The 23,748-nt window shown below is 40.1% G+C and overlaps 2 protein-coding genes across 3 annotated transcripts in view; one reads left to right on the top strand and one right to left on the bottom strand.

Moving 5' to 3' along the window:
* The window catches only part of IFT81 (intraflagellar transport 81), a 213,511-nt gene that overhangs the window by 172,444 nt on the left and 17,319 nt on the right, over positions 1-23,748 (top strand). For both annotated transcript variants that reach the window (XM_043901887.1, XM_043901888.1), the window contains 3 exons: positions 8,974-9,123; positions 16,251-16,379; positions 17,359-17,448. In XM_043901887.1, the coding sequence (XP_043757822.1) occupies positions 8,974-9,123; positions 16,251-16,379; positions 17,359-17,448 (369 nt within the window). The remainder of the gene's footprint in view (positions 1-8,973; positions 9,124-16,250; positions 16,380-17,358; positions 17,449-23,748) is intronic.
* On the bottom strand, positions 5,773-7,503 carry LOC122693916 (alpha-aminoadipic semialdehyde dehydrogenase-like). The gene is given in 2 exon segments (XM_043901889.1): positions 5,773-6,900; positions 6,903-7,503. Coding segments are annotated over 2 exon segments (1,614 nt in total). The 3' UTR covers positions 5,773-5,887.

Here is a 23,748-nt window from a genome sequence, read left to right as displayed (position 1 = left end):
ATGACTGGCCTGGGAGTTCTTTATAATATCTTGAGCAGCTTCTACAGAGTCTAAGTGGATTAATAGGCACACCTCTACTGTTTGTACCACATGAGTGTCCTGGAGCATACCCCATTTAGGAAGACGTGCTCTGGAGCAGTGCTTCTCAAAGTGTGGTCTGAAGACCTGTTCTGGTCCACAAACTGTTAGTTACTAATCCATAACCATGTAAATTAGGAGGAAGCATTTAGGAACATCTAAATAGGAAGTCAAGAAACACCTGGAGTAACAGGCAAATTTGGCCTTGGAGTCCAGAATGAAGCAGGACAAAGGCTAATAGAGTTTTGCCAAGAGAACGCACTGGTCATAGCAAACACCCTCTTCCAACAACACAAGAGAAGACTCTACACATGGACATCTCCAGATGGCTAACACTGAAATCAGACTGATTATATATTTTGCAGCCAAGTTGGAAAAGCTCTATACAGTCAGCAAAAACAACACCGGGAGCTGACTGTGGTTCAGATCATGAACTCCTTATTGCCAAATTCAGACTTAGATTGAAGAAAGTGGGGGAAACCACTGGACCATTCAGGTATGACCTAAATCAAATCCCTTATGATTATACAGTGGAAGTGAGAAATAGATTTAAGGGACTAGATCTGATAGAGTGCCTGATGAACTATGGACAGAGGTTCGTGACATTGTACAGGAGACAGGGATCAAGACCATCCCCAGGAAAAAGAAATGCAAAAAAGCAAAATGGCTGTCTGAGGAGGCCTTACAAATAGCTGTGAGAAGAAGAGGAGTGAAAAGCAAAGAAGAAAAGCAAAGATATACCCATTTGAATGCAGAGTTTCAAAGAATAGCAAGGAGAAATAAGAAAGCCTTCCTCAGTGATCAATGCAAAGAAATAGAGGAAAACAACAGAATGGGAAAAACTAGAGATCACTTCAAGAAAATTAGAGATACCAAGGGAACTTTTCATGCAAAGATGGGCTCAGTAAAGGACTGAAATGGTATGGACCTGACAGAAGCAGAAGATATTAAGAAGAGGTGGCAAGAATACACAGAAGAACTGTACAAAAAAGATATTCATGACCCAGATATTCATGATGGTGTGATCACTCATCTAGAGCCAGACATCCTGGAATGTGAAGTCAAGTGGACCTTAGGAAGCATCACTAAGAACAAACCTAGTGGAGGTGATGGAATTCCAGTTGAGCTATTTCAAATCCTAAAAGATGATGCTGTGAAAGTGCTGCACTCAATATGTCAGCAAATTTGGAAAACTCAGCAGTGGCCGCAGGACTGGAAAAGGTCAGTTTTCATTCCAATCCCAAAGAAAGGCAATCCAAAGAATGCTCAACTACCACACTGTTGCACTCATCTCACACTCTAGCAAAGTAATGCTCAAAATTCTCCAAGCCAAGCTTCAGCAATACATGAAATGTGAACTTCCAGATGTTCAAGCTGGTTTTAGAAAAGGCAGAGGAACCAGAGATCAAATTGCCAACATCTGCTGGATCGTTGAAAAAGCAAAAGAGTTCCCGAAAAACATCTATTTCTGCTTTATTGACTATGCCAAAGCCTTTGACTGTGTGGGTCACAATAAACTGTGGAAAATTCTTCAAGAGATGGGAATATCAGACCACCTGACTTGTCTCTTGAGAAACCTGTGTGCAGGTCAGGAAGCAACAGTTAGAACTGGACATGGAACAACAGACTGGTTCCAAATCGGGAAAGGAGTACATCAAGGCTGTGTATTGTCACCCTACTTATTTAACTTATGTGCAGAGTACATCATGAGAAACGCTGGGCTGGAAGAAGCACAAGCTGGAATCAAGATTGCCAGGAACCTCAGATATGCAGATGACACCGCTCTTATGGCAGAAAGTGAAGAGGAACTAAAAAGCCTCTTGATGCAAGTGAAAGAGGAGAGTGAAAAAGTTGGCTTAAAGTCCAACATTCAGAAAACTAAGATCATGGCATCTGTTCCCTCACTTCATGGGAAATAGATGGGGAAACAGTGGAAACAGTGGCTGACTTTATTTTGGGGGGCTCCAAAATCACTGCAGATGGTGATTGCAGCCATGAAGTTAAAAGACGCTTACTCCTTGGAAGAAAAGTTATGACCAACCTAGACAGCATATTAAAAAGCAGAGACATTACTTTGGCAGCGAAGGTCTGTCTAGTCAAGGCTATGGTTTTTCCAGTAGTCATTTACAGATGTGAGAGTTGGACTATAAAGAAAGCTGAGTGCAGAAGACTTGATGCTTTTGAACTGTGGTGTTGGAGAAGACTCTCGAGAGTCACAAGAAGATCCAACCAGTCCATCTTAAAGGAGATGAGTCCTGGGTGTTCATTGGAAGGACTGATGCTAAAGCTGAAACTCCAATACTTTGGCCACCTGATGCGAAGAGCTGACTCATTTGAAAAGACCCTGATGCTGGGAAAGATTGAGGGCAGGAGGAGAAGGGGACGACAGAGGATGAGATGGTTGGATGGCATCACCGACTCGATGGACATGAGTTTGGGTAAATTCCGGGAGTTGGTGATAGACAGGGAGGCCTGGCATGCTGCAGTTCATGGGGTCACAAAGAGTTGGACACGACTGAGTGAACTGAACTGAACTGATAGAGTTGATACTGTATAAACATTTTTATTATTTTATAAAAGTATCCAGTTCACAAACAGAAAGTTTGAAAAACTGATCAGTCACCATAGATAAAGTGTGAGAAATCCTGCTATCTGTGGGAGTTGGTAGGGGATGAGAGGAACATGGTCAACCTTAGTAGCTATGCCCAGTTGTCTTCCAATTATTGTTCCAAATTTGTATCCCTCACTCTCAGTGGTGTATGGGTGTTATACTTCCTCCACATCTTCAACAACACTTAGTATTGAAGGACTTTTTATTTCTGCTAGTCAGATGGGCATTATAATGGTATCTTACTATGGTTTTAAATTGCATCACTGATTATAAATGAGGTCAGACATCTTTTAATATGCTTATTGGCCACTTTGGGTTTTCTTTTCTATGAAGTGACTATTCAAGTATTTTATCCATTTTTCTATTGGGTTATTTGCCTTTCTCTCATTGATTTGCGGGTTTAATTTATGTATTTAATTTATGTAATTTATGTATTTTTGAATATAAATTCTTTTTTGGATTAACGTGTTACAAATATATTCTTCCCAACTTGTGACTTATATTCTTAATCTCTTAATATATTTTTTGATGAATGGAAGTTCTCAATTTTAGCAAAATCAAGTTTATCAACATCCATTTTCAATGTGTGCGTGTTTTGTTTCAGAAATCCTTTCCTATCTCAGTAATCATAGTGATATTTTCCTATATTCTAGATTTTTAGTTCTTGTTTTCACATTTAAGTCTATATAATCCAGTTGGAATTGATTTTTATGCATTATGAAGTAAGGGCTCCATTAATTGAGCATTTTGTTCTTTTCTTAAACTGAAGCATAGTTGTTAGTTTCAGTGTTAGTTTGTTGTACAACAAATGATTCAGTTACATACATATTTTCAGATTCTTTTCCGTTATAGGTTATTATAAGATATATTCAATATATCCCTGTGCTATAGTAAATCCTTGTTTTTTTATCTGACCCTGACTACTTTTCCCCTAGGTAGTTTGTCCAGTGAATGTCAAATAACCAATCAGCATAGAGCACATTGAGTAATCAGTAGGTTTGTTCTTTCACAAAAACATTTATAGCTTTTAGCTTTTAAAAATAGTTCCAGAGCACAGCAAGATAGAGAAGGGGAAGACTGGCCTAGATAATACAGAGGATAGCAGATGAAGAGGATTGATTTCATTTTGGGCACTTTGCCCAGGACACTTTTAATAGAACATATAGTTACTCTGAGGATTCTGAATCTGTGGTTATGTCAGGCTTACACATTTATTCTTTTAAAGGAAAAGTTGCAAGTTATTAAATTCTAGGTACATTGGTCTGACTTAAATTTTTTAAACAGTTTCTGTAATCCAGCCATTGATAATTTTGCTGTGTGGGGGCTAGATTCCTTAATATTAAAACTAACTCAACCATGGATAGAGAAATATTTTGAACTTCCTTCTTCTAAATCACAATGTGTTCATCATTTCTTTCAAAGTTTTAGTCATTTAAAAAGCTGTCTAAACAATGAATTAGTGGGTTATTTTTATATGAAGAATTTTTAATCTTACTGTTTTTAAGGACTTTCTTTGTATATTCAGGAATCAATCAAGTCTTTAAGGAAAAAAAAAACAAAACCTAAATTTTAGAAATATTCTCCTTCCTATTTTGCTACCTTACAGTTTATTGGGTTTGCCAAAAAGTTTGTTTGGATTTTTCCATAACATCCTACAGAAAAACCCAAACTAACTTTTTGACCAACCCAAGAGAATTACTGACCTTAGATTTAGCCTATTTTTAGGAGGCAAAATACCACATGATAATAGAGCTTGCATTAAATAGTGGCTTTGAATGAATTTTCCTTTTTTTTCTGTTTTCTAAAGCTCCAGTAATACATTCATTTACTTTTTTAAAATTAATTAATCTATTTTACTTTACAACATTGTATTGGTTTTGCCATACATTGACTTGAATCCACCATGGGTGTACATGTGTTCCCTATCCTGAACCCCCCTCCCTCTTCCCTCCCCATCCCATCCCTCTGGGTCATCACACTGTACCAGTCCCGAGCACCCTGTATCACACATCAAACCTGGACTGGCGATTCATTTCACATATGATATTTCACATGTTTCAATGCGATTCTCCCATATCATCCCGCCCTCACCCTCTCCCACAGAGTCCAAAAGACTGTGTCTCTTTTGCTGTCTCGCATACAGGGTTATTGTTACCATCTTTCTAAATTCTGTATATATGTGTTAGTATACTGTATTGGTGTTTTTCTTTCTGGCTTACTTCACTCTGTATAATAGGCTCCAGTTTCACCCACCTCATTAGAACTGATTCAAATGTATTCTTTTTAATGGCTAAGTAATATTCCATTGTGTATATGTACCACAGCTTTCTTATCCATTCATCTGCTGATGGGCATCTAGGTTGCTTCCATGTCCTGGCTATTATAAACAGTGCCACGATGAACATTGGGGTACACGTGTCTCTTTCAACTCTGGTTTCCTCAGTGTGTATGCCCAGCAGCGGGATTGCTGGGTCATATGGCAGTTCTATTTACAGTTTTTTAAGTTGTCTCCACACTGTTCTCCATAGTGGCTGTACTAGTTTGCATTCCCACCAACTGTGTGAGAGGGTTCCCTTTTCTCCACACCCTCTCCAGCATTTATTGCTTGTAGACTTTTGGACAGCAGCCATTCTGACTGGCGTGAAATGGTATACTTTTATTACTTATAAAATTATTTATTACCCCCCTAATTATCCTTATAAAGAACTGGGCATTAAAAAGGTTAAGATTATTAAAGAATTTTCACATTGTAGGTAATATGGAAGTTTACTTTTATTTTGAAGTGATGCATTAAGTATAATAGGCCAGATTCTTACTATGGACATTTTTTTTTAATTTATTTTTTATTTTTTTAACATAAAAATTACTTTTTATTACTTGAGACGATGTCATGAAAAGTTTTATTTTTTAAAAAATGAGTCTCTTGATTTAGGCCTCAGAAGCATAAGGGATTAACCACCACCGGCTGTCCCCACGGCTGCAAAGAGAGCTGAGGGGATGACTAAGCTGAGGTCCGCATCCTCAAAAGCTATAATGGCATTGTTTCCTACAAGTTCTAATAAACTTCTCCCAAACCACCACCGTCATATTCAAAATGATGCATTTATTCAAGGCAAACACTCATTTTCTTTGTCTTCTTCAGAAGAAGGAGTTACAACAATGCGTAAAAAGCTTGAAATGTCAATTTAAAGCACGTTTTTACTGAAAGTTGATTCCTTGGGCCAGAGGAAGGTCCTTACTGTAGTTGATGGTACAAGTAGATCTTCTCATGTACTGCTTCCAGGCGTCACTGCCCGACTCCCTGCCCCTGCCAGTGTGTTTCTCCCCTCCATATGCACCTCCAATCTCAGCCCCACTCGTTGGAATGTTGACGTTTACAATGCCACAATCTGATCCTTTTGGTCCAAGCCAGTGAAAGAGTCTGCCCATATCCTTGGTAAAGATGCTACTTGAAAGTCCCTGTTTGATTTCATTATTCCATGCAAAGACCTCATCTTCATTCTTGAATTTAAAGACATAAAGAATCGGGGCAAAAGTCTCTGTGTGTACGATGGATGTGTCATGGTCAAGACCTGTCACAATTGTCGGTTCTATGTAATTTCCAGGGCTATCCATAACCTTGCCACCATAGACAATGGTGCCACCTTCTTTCTTTGCTTCTTCCACTGCTCCAAGAAACATGCTTACTGGCTGTCTGGTGTGGAGTGGCCCATAGAGAACGTTAGAGTCCCAAGGGTTCCCAACACAGATCTGTGCGTAGGCCTTTTTAAGTCTATTGACAACTTCATCATGGATGGTTTCATGTAAGAACAGGCGCCTCGCGGTGGTACACCTCTGGCCGGCTGTCCCCACGGCTGCAAAGAGAGCTGAGGGGACGACTAAGCTGAGGTCCGCATCCTCAAAAGCTATAATGGCATTGTTTCCTACAAGTTCTAATAAACTTCTCCCAAACCTCTCCTGTACCATAAGGGCCACCTGTTTTCCCACCTGCGTACTCCCGGTGAAGGACAACAGGTCCACTCGCTCATCCTTGGCCATTGCTGTGCCGATATCTGCTCTACGGCAAGTCAAGGAACAAATTGCACCAGGCAGCTTGTTGTCCTCCAGAACTTTGGCTATTATCTTTGTAACAGCTACACTAATGAGAGAAGTTGTAGGAGCTCCTTTCCAAAGGCAGGCATTCTCACAGATCATGGCAATGGCGCTGTGGTGTACACGGCCACAGGGAAGTTGAATGCAGTGCTGATTCCACCCAGGCCTACAGGATTCCACTGTTCAATGAGAGCATGGCCAGGTCTTTCAGAAGGCAAGATGGGTCCCCCAATCATCCGAGATAAGCCAACAGCATAATGACAAACATCCATGTATTCCTGAACTTCTCCCACACCTTCCACCAAGATCTTCCCCATCTCCAAAGACACCAAGCTTCCTAGTACTTGGATCTTCTCCCACAAGGCATCACCAATTTGTCTCACTACATCTCCTCGCTTTGGAGCAGGAATATCTGCCCAGATGCTCCATGCTTCTCTTGCTTTCTTTACAGTTTCCTCATAGTCAGCCATGCTGGCCTGCCTGACTCTTGCAATGGCCTCATTGTTAGCAGGACAATAGGTGGTGATAACCTCTCCCCGGCCTCCCCAGCTTCCATTATACACGCCGTCGTTTTCCTCGCGGAGCCTCAGCTCCTTCAGCCAAGCATATTGGGGCTGATTGATGAGCAGAGTGGACATGAAGGCGGCAGGCCTGTTCCAAGGTCCGGAGAACTTGCTGTTCCTTGCAACGTGCACGCAGAGCAGACCGGGAACGCGCCACATACAGAGTCAGGGATGCGAAGGGGGCCTGCGGCCAGAGGAACAACTGAAGTGGGGCCCCGCCCCCGACCCGGAGGAGCCCATTGGGTAGGCCCGGCCCCGCCCTCGAGCATGCCCCACGCCGTCGCCCTGCCTAGCTGGGTCTTGCGTGGGAGCCGGGAGCTGTGCCCTTGGAGGTTAACCAGAACCTGGAAAACAGTGAGGGTCTGGACATTTTTAAAAGAATGTAGTTAAAAGGTTGGAGCAGAAAAATTATTTTATGTAGTAAAAAAAATCTGAAAATCCTTAGTACTAGTGGTGCATAAGAGAAAGTGATTTTTTAAAGTATTCTGTTCTGTTTTAGAAATACCAGAAAACTTTCACATTTGTCTCTTATACTGAACAATACTTTTAATGAGCCAGTGCCTCAGGACCTTTACACCTGCTGTTTCTACTACTTGGAATGCTCTTCCCTGCTTCCTTCTCCTTCCTCTAACAAACTCCTGCTACTTCAGTCTTGCTTAAATTATTTTTGAGAAATTTGTCATAACTCACCTCTCTAAAATTCCAACCCCCCCACCACCACCTTTTTCTACCTTGGTCCCAACCCAGGTTAAATTCCTGTTATTTATTTTCAGGGCCCCTTCACTGCTTCATAATGTTCATTGTGGTTGTGAACATCAGTTCAGTGTTTATTTTCTTTACTGTTTCTTAATAGTGTTTATTTTGTTAAGGGCAGGATGCGTATCTTGTTTAGAGTTGTATTCTCAGTGTCTGCCCAGTGCCTATGTAATAGTTAATTAATAGTACTTGATAAATAAATTCCTTTAAATATTCATTTCACGTGCTTTTCCAAACTCTAGTTGGTATTGTTTAATAATGGGATCTTTCCATTAGAATAGTTACAGTTACTAGTAGGTCAGCAGCTGAATTAAGCAACTATGAGTTCCCACTAATTTGAGTATTTTTAGCTTTTGAACATTTGGGATGAGTTTCAGATGCTTCTTAGGGTATATGGTCACAGTACCTTTCTTAAACAATAAATAGTAACTGTAAATATTGACTATTCTGCTTGGTTATATTAATCCCAGTAGATCCAGGGTCACCAAAATAGTACAGTACATAAAAGATAAAATGATAAGAGCATAGCCAGAATTGGTCTTCCACTTTCTTCTTCTTTTTCTTTTTAACCTTTTTAACTTTTATAGGATTGAAGTTTCTGTTTTCCAAATCCTTATTGTAAAGCTCACAATGAATAGCTTTTATATAAGGATTTACAGTATTTAATGGGTCCAAAAAATCAAAATGTACATAAAGTATTTTAATTAAGCAGTTAGTCTCTCCAACTTTTTAATAAAACTAAGTTATTGTTCTATATTTGTGACATGCATGTTGGACAGTAGAAAAGAAAAGGTTTGTAATACATTGAGGTTATTTATAATATTTAGCAACTACTTTTCTACTTATTAAACTACACATTGTGTTCTTTTGCAGTTCAAGCGATATATCAGTAAACTTCGAAGCAAAAGTACAGTTTTCAAAAAGAAGCATCAAATAATAGCTGAATTTCAAGCTGAATTTGGTCTCTTGCAGAGGACAGAAGAACTTCTTAAGCAACGTCATGAAAATATTCAACATCAACTGGTAATAAAGAATTATATTGAGGTTCTAGAAGTACAAATGCCTAGAGGTTTATAAGTTGTAGCTTCATACTGAAGTCATTGTTTTTGTTAGAAAAACCATAAAAGTATTCATTTTTTCTGATTAATTATAGAGGTGACCTGTAAGCTGATTCATGTACTTTATTGTAGCAATGAGTGCTTTTTTATGTGTGCTGGGCTTTGGGATAATTAATAGAAGTTGAATTCCAAGTAGCTTTTTCTTTTGGTTAGCTAGCTAATACAACAAAAATGATCATATCAGGAAATTGGCTGTAATTTATTTATTTATCATGGCCTACTAGGCAGAAATGTAAGCAGCCACTTCCGTGAAGCTATGGAAAGATATATTCAGAGAAGATTCTATATGGAAGTTTGCCTGCAGGCTTGGTTCCCTATATATTTGTGCCTTGGTTGTCAAAAAAAGTTCAACCCAGAGAAATCCCTCTAGCAACAAAGCTGTTCTTGTTGTGGGTGCCAGTTTCTCTGAGTTTTCTTGATTTGGCTTTTTTTTTTTCTTTTACCCATGTGGAAATTATGTCATCATGTGATGTTGGCTTGCACGCATGCATGCTAAGTTGCTTCAGTCATATCTGACTCTTTGTGACCCCATGGACTGTAGCCCACCAGCCTTGCTGTCCATGGGATTCTCCAGGCAAGAATACTGAAGTGAGTTGGATGTTGGCTTACCAGCTAGCAATAATCTGTTAGAGGTTAATGAAATTTCAACTAGTTGTGGTTAGCTGGCAATATGAACTTTTCTGTCTCATGCTGTTGAATATTGTTTGCTTCTAGGGAACTGAAGATTGAACACTTATAGTACATCAAACTTAGGTTCTAACAGCAGTAACTTTTAAAATTGATACGTAGCAACTGCATTATTGCTCACTTCAAAATATTTTCTAATTTTCATTGTCATTTCTTTGACCTATGGTTACTGCTTAAAACCAAACATGTGGGAATTTTCTAGTTACCTTTCTGTTATTGATTTCTAGTTTATTTCTGCTATGACCAAAGAACATACTCTGTGATTTCAGTTCTTTGAAAATTCTGAATGTTGCATTATGGCTTAGCATGTGGTCTGTCTTGATCATTGTTCCATGCACAGTTGAGAAGAATATATATTATGTTGAGGATGGTGTTCCATATGTGTCAATTCAGTCCAGTATGTTAACCATGATACTCAAATCTTCTGTGTTTATTGACGTTTTCATCTGCTTGTCCTATCAATTATTGAGAAAGATGTTTTACAGTATCTATGATTTTTCTCTTTTTAGTTCCATCAGTTTTTGCTATACATCTTTCCTTAAGCTTCTTAGAATCAGAGCCTGAGAAGGGTATACTTGGTACAAGTGACTTTCTGAGGGAGGGAGTACCTTCAGAAGAAAGGGAATGAGGGAAACAAGTGGAGCAGTAGAAAAAAGCCAAACAAAGGTGTATTTTTTAAGTTTATTTTTAATTAGAGGATAATTGTTTTACAATACTCTGTTGGTTTCTGCCATACATCAATATGAATCACTCATAGGTATACATATGAAGGGTGTATTCTTTTTTTTTTTTTTTTCCAGTGGGTTTTGTCATACATTGATATGAATCAGCCATAGATTTACACGTATTCCCCATCCCGATCCCCCGAAGGGTGTATTCTTGACTGAAGACAGCTTCATCTTGATCCTGTGAGGAACATTTGGGTACAGATTGTACCATGGAGTTGATTCCACCTTGAGGCAAGGGGTCTGGCCTTTTATACTCCCGTATCAGCCAGTCATCAGCCGTGGTAGGGTGATGAGGCCTAGATGAGGCAGCTCCCACTGGGCAAAGGGCATGTTCTGGAGAAGGGGCAACTGTGAGGCATTAGCAGTCAGCACTCATAGCAGCTTGCAAATGAGGTCTGAGTGGGGCACCAACAACATCCTCTATAACCCATCCCTTGCACTGAGATCTGCTTGTTTCTCATGTTAAAGTCACTCCATCCTGGTATTTCTTCTATAGGATTACAGTTGGTCAAAATTTTTAGGAAAATTTAGGAGAGTTAGTGGGAAAAATTAAAACTCTCTTTTATGCATTTGGTCCCAAAGACATAACTAATACTCGATATCTCCTTCCTCTACCATCCATCCTAGATTCCCCACACCTTTAGCTAGCACCTCCAGTGGTCTAGATGACTTACTTGGTCGGATTACTCAGTCCCTCATTCCTCAGAGCTATGAGATTCTAGTAACAATGCCCTTCTCAGGCTGTGGTTGCTAAACCTCATTTACTGGCAAAACAGGGCAGGAGAGTACAAAGATATGCCATAATGGATCACATGAATGCCAAACATATTCCTATCTGTCCCCCACTATATGCAACATCAGTAGAGCCTTAAGGTATCCAGCCAATAAATCACTCCTTTTTTTGCCCGCTGGTCTTTGGGCATGAGGAGCCCATGAGACAGGATAGTGGCCAGAGGATTAAGTTTAGAGGGCCTGTCAGTGTGCCTTCTGGTAAAAGCATGCCCATTCTGGAAATTAGAACATTTATACTCACAGAACCTAAAGTTGTGCCTCTTCTGTTGTGGGCATTCTCCAGTGGCTATATACATGTGATGACGAGATCTTCACTTAGTGTTAATTCTTATAGCTCAGTCCACATGCCTCCTCCCCAGACCTCCTTGTCCCTAGTCATTCAGTCTTGCTCTCTTGCTTCCTCCAGGTTCCTGACCAACAAACTAAGCCATTTGTCACTGCCTAGAGGATACAAGATAATCTGGGGTTTTAAGATTCTCAAGTGAATTTATCCAGTTATCCCCCTTTCAGACTTAGCACACATTCTCTTCCCTATCAGAGCCCTGACTTTGACATGGGATATATTCAGCCTTCTATGAAGTTTTGTCAGGATTAAGTCCTGTCCCTTGTTTTCAGGTTTCTCTGCTCTGTAGCCATAGGAAATGACGGTTTCTTTAAACCTTCTAAGGAAGTTCTCTGACGTTATTGCTTTGCATTAAATCACTGATTAATGGATTTGAGCCTGTCATTTGAGCTTAGCAACAGCCACCCTGATTTCATAGTCTTACAGTTACTATTTATTTATGCTGCTCAAATACCAGCAACATTGTACCAGCTAGTACCTTCCTGTGATAGTTCAGGTCCTCCAAGAAGCATCATCCAGAGTGGTTTAAATGTACAAGATTTATGAAGGAAGTATTTGTGAAGGGTAGAGGGAATCCGGCAGGAGGAGGCAGGGAAAGATGTCAGCTCCAACGCAAGTCTGATATCTCTGCGGGAGGAAGGAGGACTGGGGAGGAAGAACCTCAGGCTGTAGGATATTTTAAGGACATTTTGGTTAGGAAGATGGGGAGTTCCTGAGCGGGTCACCAATAAGAGGAGTTCCCCGTCAGGAGGGAATGGGTTAGCCGCTGGTAACAGCCTGGAGGAAGCATGGCCTTGGCATGAACACGATGGTGGAGACAGAGGGGCAGCAGTAATGGCTGTCATTCAGCTTTGTTCCTCTCAGCAAACTCTCTTGAAAGAGATTCAGGCAATCCATTGTCATGACCTCCATAATCCCTTCCACCTATTTTCTGCCCTAGTTGACAAGTCTTAACAATTGTACTGCTATAACATGCCCAAGACTGATATTACTCTACTTGCCCTCGGTCAGAGGGCCCTCTGCCTCGTTCATCCAGTGAGTGATCCGACCCTAGAAGCCAGGTTTGATCAGGTTCTCTAGAAGCAGGACCTGAAACAAGAATTCTTGTTCCTCCTCACATGATTAATTCAGTGAGTGCTCTTAGGAGAAAGGAAGTAAAGGAAACAGGATGAAGCAAAGAGGAAAAAGTGGATTCATTTGGAGTCCAGTTTCATTCTGATTGCATAAAGAGCTCTGGAGCATAAATTGCGTCACAAAGTTGGTCTCATCTTTAGGCAAGAGGGCTGCCCCCTTTGGGCCCCTGTGTTAGTCAGTCATTTGCTATGGATCCCCTTACCACTCAAGAGGTGGTGTGACACAGTTCCTGTTCAGCCAAGGGTACACTTTGAGGAAGGGACAACTGTAAACCTTCAAAATACCAATTCTCACAAGATCCAGGGCCTGGGTACACTGACACAGTAAGCAGATCACGGCAGAGCACCCACAGTATCCACTGCAGGTATCCTGAGATTAGTCCGTATGAATTTATTATAGTTACCTTCCAATTGGCAGTGTTTGACATGATAGATAACTCCCTCTTCCTGTAAAATTGTTCTTTACTTGTCTTCTAGCACACTATACACTGCTTGTTTTTCTTTACTAACACTACTGTTCCTACTCCATGGCTGATTTCTTCCCACTTCTTCAAAGCCTAGATGTCGGAGTCCCCCAGGTTTAGGCTTTGGATCTCTTCTCTGCCCTCAGTCCCTTGGTGATCTTATTCTCTTATGGCTTTAAAGACATTGTCTGTGCAGACAACTCACAAATTTGTATCTCCAGCCTAAATCACTTCTCAAATTCCAATCTTGTGCATGTAACATCTTGAACTGTCTGTTGGATTTCTACTAGAGAGTATAGATTTTTTTAAACACATCCAAACTTAAACTTCTGATCTTCACTACTGCCTCACCTGTCCTCCTGAGTCTTCCTCATCCCAACAAATAGCAACTCCATTCTCTCAGTTCTTCAGGCCAAAACCCCCTGGAGTCATCTTTACCCCTCACTTTCCTTCTCATCCTAACCCGTCATAATATCTCCTTGGAGGAACTTCCCGGGCAGTCCAGTGGTTGAGAGTTCGCCTGCCAATGCAGGGAACTTGGATTCAATTCCTGGTCCAGGAACTAAGATCCCACATGCCACAGTGCAGCTAAGCCCATGCGCCACAACTACTGAATTTGAGCTCTAGAGCCTGTGAGCCGCAACTACTGAGCCTTTGTGCTGCAGCTACTGAAGCCCACATGCCCTAGAGCCTGTGCTTCACAATAAGAGAAGCCCACATACCACAACTAGAGAGTAGCACCAGCTTGCCACAACTTATAGAAAGCCCAAGCACAGCAACGAAGACCCAGTGCAGCCAGAAATAATATATATACACACATATCTTGTTGGATCTGTCTTTAAAATATATACAGAACCACTTCTTATCACCTCTGTTGCCCCCATCTGCTTCATACTACCATCATCTCTAACTTGAATTATTGGAATTGTCTTCTGATTTCTCTGCCCCTTGTCCCTCTATAGTTTGATCTCAGTCAGCGTAGATGTTAAAGTTTTCACTTAAAAACCCCTTTATTCTGAACCTTTCAACAAGTCTCCCATTCCATTTAAAGTAAGTCCAAGCTCTTTCACTGGCCTAAAACACAATATAATTTATCATGAAAACTAGGACACTTTTTAGAATGCAAAGGACAATAGATGTAAACTGATACTGTCTCAGCTAACCAGCTAAGTCCTATATGATCCCTCCCCTGTCTCCACCTCTGTTTTAAGCTCCCCCCATCTAGTTGTTTATTGAGAGGGCCAAGCATGCTCCTGTGCTGGACTGTTCTCAGTCGTGCCCAAGGATTGTAGTCCCCCAGCCCCCAGGACTGTGACCCCAAGGACTGTAATTCGCCAGGTTTCTCTGTTCATGGGATTTCCCAGGCAAGGATACTAGAGTAGATTGCCATTTCCAACTCCAGGGGATCTTCCCAACCCAGGGATTGAACCTATGTCTCCTGCATTGGCAGGCAGATTCTTTACCGCTATGCCACCTGGGAAGTCCCCAGGTACGTACCTACCTCATGTCTTTTGCACTTGTTGATCCCCTGGGTATCTCTGTGATTTGCTCCCTCACTTCAGAACTTCACTTAGGTGTCATCTTCTCAGGGAGATCTTACCTAACTACCTTGTTACTTAAGATTCCAACCCTACTCTTCCCTCACACTGTATGTATTTTAGTTGTTTACCTATTGCCCATTTGCTCTCACTAGAAGTTAGCTCTGTGAGGGAAGGGATTTTTTCCCCTGGTTTTTTCTTTTTTTCACTGCAGTATATCTGGTACCTAGAATTGTGTTCTAGTTCAGTGTAAGTTGTGTCTTACTCATTGACTGCAGAACACCAGGCTTCCCTGTCCTTCACTTTCTCCCAAAGCTTCCTCAGATTCATCTCCATTGAGTCGGTGATGCTCTGTCTAACCATCCATTCTCTGCCATCCCCGTCTCCTTTTGTCTTCAGTCTTTCCCAGCATCAGAGTCTTTTCCAGTGAGTCAGCTCTTTGCATCAGGTGGCTAAAGTATTAGAGCTTCAGCTTCAGCATCAGTCCTTCCAGTGACTATTCTGGAAGGTCTGATCTCCTTGCAGGCCAAGGGACTCTCAGGAGTCTTCTCCAGCACCACAATTCGAAAGCATCAATTCTTTGGCACTCAGCCTTCTTTACGGTCCAACTCTCACATTCATACATGACTACTGGAAAAATCATAGCTTTGACTCTATGGACCTTTGTTGGCAAAGTGGTGCCTCTGCTTTTTCATTCGCTGCCTAGGTCTGTTATAGGTTTCCTTCCAAGGAGCAATCGCCTTTTAATTTTACGGCTGCAGTCTCCATCCACAGTGATTCAAGAGTGTAAGAAAATAAAATCTGTCATTGCTTCCACTTTTTCCCCTTCTATTTGCTGTGAAGTGATGGGACCAGATGCCATGATCTGTGTTTTTTGAATGTTGAGTTTTGAGCCACCTTTTTCCACTCTCCTCTTTTGCCCTCATCAAAAGACTGTTTAGTTCTTCTAAAGAGCCTAGAACTGTACTTGGCACATTAATAAATACTAGATAAGTGAGAAAATATGTACAGTTTTTCACTTGAGATCATTCATTCACCAAATATTTAATGAGTGCATCCTATGTTTTAGTTTCTATGCCAAGTACATAGCATTACGCTCAAGTCTAAAATTATAATTACTTCCTATGCCCCTGAAGATGCTGGAGTAAAATTTAGTATAAATTTATAAAATATAAAGGAATATAATTATTGTTGAAGTCAATAAAGATTGTTGACTAAATTCCTTTATTTTACTTACAACTTTATTGTTGTGTATTAAATCTATATACTTCTTATGGAATCATCAAGGTTTGACATCAATTTTGTGGACTCTTGTTCCTTACACCTATTTTTGTTTTTTACTTTCAGCAAACTATTGAGGAGAAGAGGGGTATATCTGGATATAGTTATACCCAAGAAGAACTAGAACGAGTATCTGCTCTTAAGAGTGAAGTTGATGAAATGAAAGGACGAACACTGGATGACATGTCTGAAATGGTGATTACACAGGCTTTGTTTTATACACAGGCTCTAAGGCTGATATTTTTGTGTTTGTTCTGTTTTCAGTGCAACATTCAGATTTTCATTTCTGTGTATTGTTTTCATTATATTCTTTCATCTGTCTTTATCATTCTCTTTAAAATTTTTCCATTCTTATGAGGTTGTTCAATTTGTAATACTTTACATGTTTTGTGGTTTTTGAAGTGTGTAAAAGTTACATAGCATTAAAGAAATATTTAAGATAAAAAAATAAGTTTTCCCAAAATATACTGCTTAACTTAGTACAGTTATTTCATTTGTGTGTGTGCCCTTAGTTTCTTTCCATGTTTAGGACTGCCATTCAGCCAGAATGCACAGATGGAGCTTCATCAGACTTTAAAATGTTGAAATCTTTCATTATTTATTGGTAAATAGCTGCAGCCCCAAACTCTCAGAGTACCCACCTCCACCTGCCTTGCCCACCTCGTTCCCAGAGCCCTCTGGATTTCACAACATTCTAACTCCTAAAAAGATTAACATTTTGCACAGCAGACGCCTCCAAGACCTGATTCATCTCTATGGCTGGTGTCTGTTGTGATTGGTCATTGCTATACCTTTTGGGTTATTAAGTAGTTTGACTGTCACTTCATCCATGTTTATATGCATTTTATATAACCTACATAATTTATATACTTTTTAAACTTGATACAGAGTTGTATATCAGCAACTTTGTAATTTGTTTTAGTCCTTTAGCTAGATTATAAATATTTTCCCATAATGGTTTGCAGTCTTAATAATTGACAATTTGAATAGTTAAATGATATTCTGTCTTACTGAGAAGTCAGTACTTATTTAATGACTTCCTTTTAGTTGGCATTGAAATAATTTATAGTTTTATTCACTTATATAAATACTTCAGTAAATATCTTTATACATATAGTATTTTTGTTCTTTTGAATTATTTTCTTAGATGTCATATATTTTGTTTAAATGGCAGGTAAAAAAACTAAATTCCCTGGTATCTGAAAAGAAGTCAGCTCTAGCTCCAATTATAAAAGAACTACGACAATTGCGTCAGAAATGCCAAGTAAGATAATTTAGTTTTGTGATACTTTTAATACTCTCTCTTGTTCAAATGTATTAGTTAAAATCCTAGATATTTTACTTGGATAATTCCTGGCAAACAAATCATTATTTTTATATGATTCTGTGAAAGAGAATAATATTGTGACCATCAATGGTTTTTGTTTAATTTATGTTGTTTGTTTTGTCATAAATTTTTGCTCTGGGGAGAGAAGGAGAAGTTTAAGCTAAAGTCAAAAGTGCAGCCAAATGAGATTTGTGCTTTAAATAATGTTCATGTCAGAGCTATAAATATGAATTCACATTCTTCAGTGGCCAGGTGAAAGTTCAGAGTGTGCCAACAAGTGGTGACAAGTTAATGTTAGATTAATGAACTTGCTTTGCTGGGGAGCAGGATGGGGGGCAAATCATGATAACTTATGCCTAAGTGATGAAGTACAGTTACTTGGAAGCTAATTCTAGACACTGCTTTAAAGATAAACTGTAAGAAGGTAAATGCCCAGATCAGGTGGCCTTCACCATTTGACATTAACAATTGTTATTTTATCATTCTCCATGTAGTAATTTTAGGTTTGAATGTGAGCTGTACTGCATGTGCCTAAGGATGAACTATAAAACTCTTCATAAATGCCATCCATCAGAGTGAAGAGAAGCAGAGTGAGAGATCACATGGACCTTGAAATCAGATAGACATTGTTTCCTTTTTTATAGACAATGCCATGGAGTCTGAGACAGGTTTCAGTTCAGTTCAGTCACTCAGTTGTATCCAACTTCTTGCAACCCCATGGACTGCAGCACGCCAGGCCTCCCTGTCCATCACCAACTCCTGGAGTTTACTCAGACTCATGTCCATTGAGTTGGTGATGCCATCCAACCATCTCATCCTCTGTCGTCCCCTTCTCCTCCAGCTTTCAATCTTTCCTAGCATCAGGGTCTTTTCCAGTGAGTCAGTTCTTCGTATCAGGTGGCCCAAGTATTGCAGTTTCAGCTTCAGCATCAGTCCTCCCAATGAATATTCAGGACTGATTTCCCTTAGGATGGACTGGTTGGATCTTCTTGCTGTCCAAGGGGCTCTCAAGAGCCTTCTCCAACACCACAGTTCAAAAGCATTAATTCTTTGGCACTTACCTTTCTTTATAGTCCAACTCTCAGATTGGTGATAGGTTTAGTGACTTATCCAAATAGAGAAGGAGGAAATGAGAGACTTGGAGCTTCACTCTAGCATCTCTAGCATATTTTACATCTTCTGCTTATTTCATTGTACACTCCTGCCATCACAAGAGAAATGGAAGAGAAAAGTCCCAGTTCTCAGGGCTTCATACTGTAATAGGAGAGGTAGAACAAACACAAAAGAAATTAGGAAAAACAAAAAGATAACCCAACTTAAGAACAGTATAGAATAAATATAATCAGAATCATATTCCTAACTGATGAGGAAATGGGAAGGAAATGAAGGAAATTAGGAAATGAAATGATTGTCAGGAAGAAAAGTTTCAGAAAGGAGATTAAAAAAAAAAACTTGTAGATTGAAGATATCAAGAATTATTTTCATGGATATATTCTAATAGCTGATTTTCTTAGTGCTTTTCTTGTGCCAGCAACTTGCAGATAAAAAGTGAAAGTGAAAGTCACTCAGTCATGTCCAACACTTTGCAACCCCAGGGACTGTAGCCCACCACGCTCCTCTATCCATGGAATTCTCCAGGCCAGAATACTGGAGTGGGTAGCTGTTCCCTTCTCCAGGGGATCTTGCCAACCCAGGGATCAAACCCAGGTCTCCCGAATTGCAGGCAGATGCTTTACCATCTGAGCCACCAGGGAAGCCCAAAGGGAACAGTTATATGTATTTCTAGTGATGATGAAATTTCTCTATGATAGTATTAATAAAATATAGTAAAAATAAATCTGTTTGTAAATATAGACATCCTTTATTGCATTTTTTACAAATTAAGGAATTGTAGCAACCCTGCCTTGAGTAAGTCTGTTGGTGCCATTTTTCCAACATCTACTTACTTCATGTCTTTGATTTTGGTAATTCTTGCAGTATTTCCAACTTTTTCATTATGTTTGTTATGGTAATCTGTGCTCAGTGATCCTTGATGTTACTATTACCAAAAGACTGACTTCCTGAAGGCTCAGATGATGGTTAGCATTTTTTAGCAATAAAGTATTTTAAAGTTAAGATCTATACATTTTTTAGACATAATGCTATTGCACACCTAACAGAATACAGTATAGTGTAAACATAACTTTATATATACTGCGAAACCAAGACATTCATGTGATTCTCTTTATTGTGATATTCACTTTTTTACAGTGGTCTGAGGCAGTATATAGTCAGCAAAAATAAGACCAGGAGCTGATTGTGGCTCAGATCATGAACTCTTTATTGCCAAATTCAGACTTAAAGTGAAGAAAGTAGGGGAAGCTACTAGACCATTCAGGTATGACCTAAAACAAATCCCTTAGGATTATACAGTGCAAGTGACAAATAGATTCAAGGGATTAGATCTGATACAGTGCCTGAAGAACTATGAACGGAGGTTCATGACATTGTACAGGAGGCAGTGATCAAGATCATCCCAAAGAAACAGAAATGCCAAAAGGCAAAATGGTTGTCTGAGGAGCCCTTACAAATAGCTAAGAAAAAAGAGAAGCTAAAGGCAAAGGAGAAAAGGAAAGATATACCCATTTGAATGCAGAGTTCCAAAGAATAGCAAGGAGAGAGAAGAAAGCCTTCCTCAGCGATCAGTGCAAAGAAATAGAGGAAAACAATAGAATGGGGAAAATTAGAGATCTCTTCAAGAAAATTAGAGATACCAAGGGAACATTTCATGTAAAGATGGGCATAATAAAGGACAGAAATGGTATGGACCTAACAGAAGCAGAAGATGTTAAGAAAAAGGTGGCAAGAATACACAAAAGAACTATACAAAAAAGATCTTCATGACCCAGATAACCATGATGGTGTGATCACTCATCTAGAGCCAGACATCCTGGAATGTGAAGTCAAGTGGGCCTTAGGAAGCATCAGTACGAACAAAGCTAATGTAGGTAATGGAATTCAAATCCTAAAAATGATGTTGTGAAAGTGCTGCACTCAATATGCCAGCAAATTTGGAAAACTCAGCAGTGGCCACAGGACTGAAAAAGGTCAGTTTTCATTCCAATCCCAAAGAAAGGCAACACCAAAGAATGCTCAAACTACCGCACAATTGCACTCATCTCACACACTAGCAAAGTAATGCTCAAAATTCTCCAAGCCAGGCTTCAACAGTACGTGAACCGTGAACTTTCAGATGTTCAAACTGGATTTAGAAAAGGCAGAGGAACCAGAGATCAAATTGCCAACATCTGCTAGATCATCGAAAAGGCAAGAGAGTTCCAGAAAAACATCTACTTCTGCTTTATTGACTATGCCAAAGCCTTAGTTGTTGTGGATTACAACAAACTGTAGAAAATTCTTAAAATGATGGGAATACCAGACCAGCTGACCTGCCTCTTGAGAAACCTGTGCAGGTCAAGAAGCAACAGTTAGAACTGGACATGGAACAATAGACTGGTTCCAAATCGGGAAAGGAGTACATCAAGGCTGTATATTGTCACCCTGCTTATTTAACTTATATGCAGAGTACATCATGAGAATTGCTGGACTGGATGAAGCACAAGCTGGAATCAAGATTGCCGGGAGAAATATCAATAACCTCAGATATGCAGATGACACCACCCTTATGGCAGAAAGTGAAGAAGAACTAAAGAGCCTCTTGATGAAAGTGAAAGAGGAGAGTGAAAAAGTTGGCTTGAGGCGCAACATTCAGAAAACTTAAGATCATGGCATCTGATCCCATCACTTCATGGCAAATAGATGGGGAAACAATGGAAACAGTGACAGGCTTTATTTTTTGGGGCTCCAATATCACTGCAGATGGTGACTCTATCCATGAAATTAAAAGATGCTTGCTCCTTGGAAGAAAAGTTATGACCAACCTAGACAGCATATTAAAAAGCAGAGACATTACTTTGCCAACAAAGGTCCATCTAGTCAAAGCTATCGTTTTTCCAGTAGTCATGTATGGATGTGAAAGTTGAACTATAAAGAAAGCTGAGTGTCGAAGAATTGATGCTTTTGAACTGTGGTGTTGGAGAAGACTCTTGAGAGCCCCTTGGACAGCAAGGAGATCCAACCAGTCCATCCTAAAGGAAATCAGTCCTGAATATTCATTGGAAGGACTGATGCTGAAGCTGAAACTGCAATACTTGGGCCACCTGATACGAAGAACTGACTCACTGGAAAATACCCTGATGCTAGGAAAGATTGAAGGCAGGAGGAGAAGGGGACGACAAAGGATGAGATGGTTGGATGGCATCGCCAACTCAGTGGACATGAGTTTGAGGCAACTTCAGGAGTTGGTGATGGACAGGGAGGCCTAGCGTGCTGCAGTCCATGGGGTCACAAAGAGTCGGACATGACTGAGCAACTGAACTGAACTGAACTGAACTGAATGGAGGCCGTATGCCTGTAGTTCTTTCATTAAATCTATTTACATTTCAAAATGGGGAGTTTTATTGAAAGAGCATTTAGTGCATTAAAGGAAATGCTTCCTGGGTAACTCAAATGGTAAAGAATTTGCCTGCAGTGTAGGAGACCTGGGTTCAATTCCTGGATCAAGAAGATCCCCTGGAGAAGAGAGTGGCAACCCACTCCAGTATTCTTACTTGGGAAATCCCACAGATAGAGGAGCTTCGTGAGCTACAGTCCATAGGGTCGCAAAGAGTTGGACACGACTGAGCAACTAACACACACACACACACACAAAGGAAATGCACTGTTATGGAAATCCAAGGATCAGAACTATAGTCTGTCTGGAGCAGTTGGAGTTTAGGGAAGCTTCAGGGACTTTAGTGGGAGCTTGTGGATAATATCAATGAATGTGATAGTAAGAGAGTTTCTCAGGAGGCTCAGCGTTAAAGCATCCGCCTGCCAACGTAGGAGACACGGGTTTGACCCCTGGTCAGAAAGATCCCCTGGAGAAGGAAATGGTAACCCACTCCAGTGTTCTTGCCTGAAAAACTCATGGACAGAGGGGCCTGGTGGACTATAGTCCAGGAGGTTGCAAGAGTCAGACACTACCTAGCGACTAAGCAGCAGCAGCAGCAGCAGTGATAGTAAGAGCATTTATCAAGTGCTCTGCGTGCCAGGCACTATTATGTTTTTCATTCAGGCCTCATAACCACCCTGTTAGATAAACCACCCTTTACACAAAGGAGCAAATAAGAGCACACAGGGTGAAGGACTTGCCCAAGATTACACAGGGGGTACATAGCAGAGCAAAGTTCTGAAGAACTCACACCACACCAGTAACATGACTCAGTGAATCACTTTGTGTTGGCTTCTCACTGTTCTTGCCACAGCCATGTGTCTGCCTCTGTGTTGTTTTTTTTTCTCTATTTTTCAGTTTCTCCTCATTCTTTGGATTGGCATAATTGTAACCTTAGCTTGCTTATGGCGCCTCAATGTTCACATCTCACGCTGTAGCTTTTCTCTACATATGTGTTGAAGTTGTGAACTTATAATTCCCATTTTCTCTGCATTTTCTAATTTAAATTCCTGGTGCAGTGCCTCTCTTTGGAGGGCAGTTTTCCATGCCAGACCACCTCAGAGATTACTGCCATCCTAAGGTCAGATCAAGGATCCATCCTTAGTTGAACCGGCTATGCTTGTGGGTAAGGATCAGAAGAAAGGATGGTAACATGGAACTAAGTAAGGCTGCCTGGAGAATTTTCCTCCTGGAGAAGCTATAGAATCAGGCAGACCTTAAATAACCTTAGATAGATGACTTCATCTCTATATTGTGTCCTCACCTGTAGACCAATCCCTTCTTAATAGAGTGGTTGTAAAATTAAATGAAATAACACATGTAAGGTACTTTGCAACAGCAATGACTAATACATAAGAACTGTTTTAAAAAGTTATTTATCATTATAACTATTCAAAATAGTTTTAAAGGAAGGAATACTATTGCTTTTCAACCAAATTGATTTTCTTTCTTTTTTTTTTTTTTAAATATTTATTCATTTATTTGGCTGCACCAGGTCTTAGTTGCAGCATGTGGGATCTAGTTCGCTGACCAGGGATCGAACCTGGGCCCCCTGCATTGGGAGCTCAGAGTCTTAACCACTGGGCCAGCAGGGAAGTCCCCCAAATTGATTTTCTAAGTAAAACCATATACTAAATTCTATAAAGTCCTTTATTATAAAATATAACCAGAACCTGAAATTCATTTTTATATGTTTTAACTGGATT

The sequence above is a fragment of the Cervus elaphus genome, chromosome 5 (genome assembly GCF_910594005.1).
Source record: "Cervus elaphus chromosome 5, mCerEla1.1, whole genome shotgun sequence".
Taxonomy (NCBI): domain Eukaryota; kingdom Metazoa; phylum Chordata; class Mammalia; order Artiodactyla; family Cervidae; genus Cervus; species Cervus elaphus.
The sequence above is the reverse complement of the archived record's forward strand: the minus strand, read 5'-3'. Positions and strand labels throughout refer to the sequence as shown.